This window comes from Amphimedon queenslandica, unplaced genomic scaffold, assembly GCF_000090795.2.
Source record: "Amphimedon queenslandica unplaced genomic scaffold, v1.1 AMPQUscaffold_9784, whole genome shotgun sequence".
Lineage (NCBI taxonomy): Eukaryota > Metazoa > Porifera > Demospongiae > Haplosclerida > Niphatidae > Amphimedon > Amphimedon queenslandica.
Window position 1 is genome coordinate 1 of NW_003549944.1, and position 2,281 is coordinate 2,281.

The 2,281-nt window shown below is 27.9% G+C and overlaps 1 protein-coding gene and 1 long non-coding RNA gene across 2 annotated transcripts; both read left to right on the top strand.

Moving 5' to 3' along the window:
* LOC109590607 (uncharacterized) lies at positions 1 to 362 on the top strand. Its single transcript, XR_002189405.1, has 3 exons — positions 1 to 70; positions 120 to 255; positions 298 to 362. It is a non-coding gene; the product is annotated as an uncharacterized LOC109590607 (long non-coding RNA).
* A 262-nt stretch (positions 363 to 624) lies between these two features.
* On the top strand, positions 625 to 2,275 carry LOC109590605 (RNA polymerase I-specific transcription initiation factor RRN3-like). The gene is made up of 10 exons (XM_020006504.1): positions 625 to 634; positions 686 to 702; positions 772 to 793; positions 837 to 906; positions 1,188 to 1,232; positions 1,360 to 1,493; positions 1,620 to 1,684; positions 1,745 to 1,788; positions 1,836 to 1,985; positions 2,204 to 2,275. Exons 1-9 carry the CDS (start codon positions 625 to 627, stop codon positions 1,972 to 1,974), a joined length of 546 nt encoding a protein of 181 aa, XP_019862063.1. The 3' UTR covers positions 1,975 to 1,985; positions 2,204 to 2,275.
* The last annotated feature ends 6 nt before the right edge of the window (positions 2,276 to 2,281 follow it).

Below are 2,281 nucleotides of genomic sequence, written 5' to 3' on the forward strand. Positions count from 1 at the left end.
AAAGTGGCTGATTATTTTCAAGAAATACGTGACAATCGTTGACGACGAATTAATAATTAAATCGATTCTGGTAATGAATTAATTATTAATTAAGTTATTATTATTATCATTATTATTAGAGTTTCTCCTGGTATTCCAGTCCTGATTCAGTTCTTATTGATACATATATTAATTACTTGCTTGATTTGACCTCATTTCATGTCAGTTTCATTAATAATGTATTAACATCATTAATTAAAGCAGCTTTATTACCCGGTGAGTGGGTGTGGCTTGTATTAATTAATTAATTATTCATAGATCATGAAAGTGAATCAGTATACATTAATATTCATAGAGCAATTGAACTTCAATTAACTACTACTCCAAAGTAATTGACGTTAATAAATAAACAATAATTATTATAATCTACTTATAATAAGTCTACTTATATAAAAGTCCCTGTACTACAGTACAGGGACTTTTGCCTGATTTTTAAGAAACTTAAAAAATTCGTAAAAAATCCAATTTTGATCGGAATTAGTTCAAAATTTTTATGCAACATAAGTACATGTATATGAATCAGAAAATGTAATAAAAATGGAGAATTCTCATCTTTTTATTTTTGATGATATTTAGCCAATGACCATGTACTATAGTACAGGAACTTTTTCTGTTTTTGTGTAGAGTTTTTCTGAATACTTTCTAGCACAGTTATGGGAAAATGTAAGTTTATTAATTTTGACTTGTATTTTTATTTATTTATTTATTTATTTATTTATTTATTTATTTTAGTTTCAGAATGTCCATTCACCAGGTTAGTTATCCAGTAGTTATTAATAGTTATTAATAGTTATTAGGTTTATTAAGACAAGTCCTATCCTGCTACTTATCAAGCTACATATCAAGAGCACAGTTCATACCTTTAAAGTAATAATAATAAATTAATAATAATAATAATAATAATGTATGATAATGATGGTGTTGATATGGGAAGACTGGTTGGTATATGAACTGTTAAAAGATCAAATTCTCAGTTTTGTTCCCATGGCTAGTTTTAGTGACCATCTCATGTCCATACTATACTGTACATGTACAATTACTTGTACTTGTATAATTAATGTAACAATTATTATCATTAAAATGAACCCACCATAATGTCCTTATGTACTGTACATGTGTGTCTGATGAACATATTCTTTTGTTTCCAGTTTAGTCAAGCAATACCTTCTACTTATATCAGACTGGCTGCACCAGTACGTATTAATAATAATAATAATAATGATGATGATGATGATGATGATGATAATAATAATAATAATAATAATAATAATAATAATAATAATAATAATAATAATAATAATAATACTTTATTTCCATAAGGTATATTGATGAGAGGTTATCAGTATCTCTTCAGTGTGAAGTGTCAGTCCACAGTGTCTGGTACTCATTGTGCCAGTCATTGTTCTATATCATCATATTCCATCATCATGACATCATTCATCATCATAAAGAAGGTAAGACCATTATCCCTATCTACCTCAACCTCATTTACTGTACATGTACATGTAATTGTATGTACATGTACATTAATGACTGGTTATATTCTCATATATTCATGTGTACTTGTACTTATTATTCAGGTTTATCTTTTCTGTGTAAGTTGAACATTGACCGCATCATAACGTCAAAACTTAATCCGTTAAAAGTAAGTTTATTAGTTAATAACCACTAGTTATTAATAGTTATTAATGGTTATTAATAATAGGTGTGTCTTGGTTCAGTTGTTGAGCTATTTGCATCAATAATGAGGTAATTAGCCACTCCCACTAATCATGAATTATATTGTTGTTGTTTAGTAAATATGAGATTGTTTATTGTTATTCTGTCATTGAGGAAAACAAACGTTGTTATTTACCTGTTTTGACCACACCCACTAGCGGAAATACGTCACTAGAAACCATTTTCCCATTTGATCCTTATCACCTTAAAAGGTAAACCACTATAATATACCTTAAGCCTACTATTTTTAGCGTCTACTAAATTTAGCGATATTAGTGAGAGAGCTTTAAACCGCTAAATTAAATAGACGCCAAAATAATTATTATTCATTATAATGGTTATTATTTATAGTTAATTTGGTTAAAAATGCTAAAGTTAGTAACGCTAAACATGACTTTTGCTGATTTCGCTAAAATTAGTAGACGCAAATAATAGTAGGCTTAAGGTAGTCTCTTTATTACATGTACATGTGTAACTTAATTATGATTAATGAAGGTTGGTAGTTGCAGCTGTTGTATTGATT

Bases quoted from the DNA above. Each gene is read 5' to 3' on its own strand.
- LOC109590605 (XM_020006504.1), top strand. The intron at 907-1,187 runs GTAATAATAATA...TTTTGTTTCCAG, and splicing joins GCACAGTTCATACCTTTAAA to TTTAGTCAAGCAATACCTTC. The intron at 1,789-1,835 runs GTAATTAGCCAC...GTTGTTGTTTAG, and splicing joins CTATTTGCATCAATAATGAG to TAAATATGAGATTGTTTATT.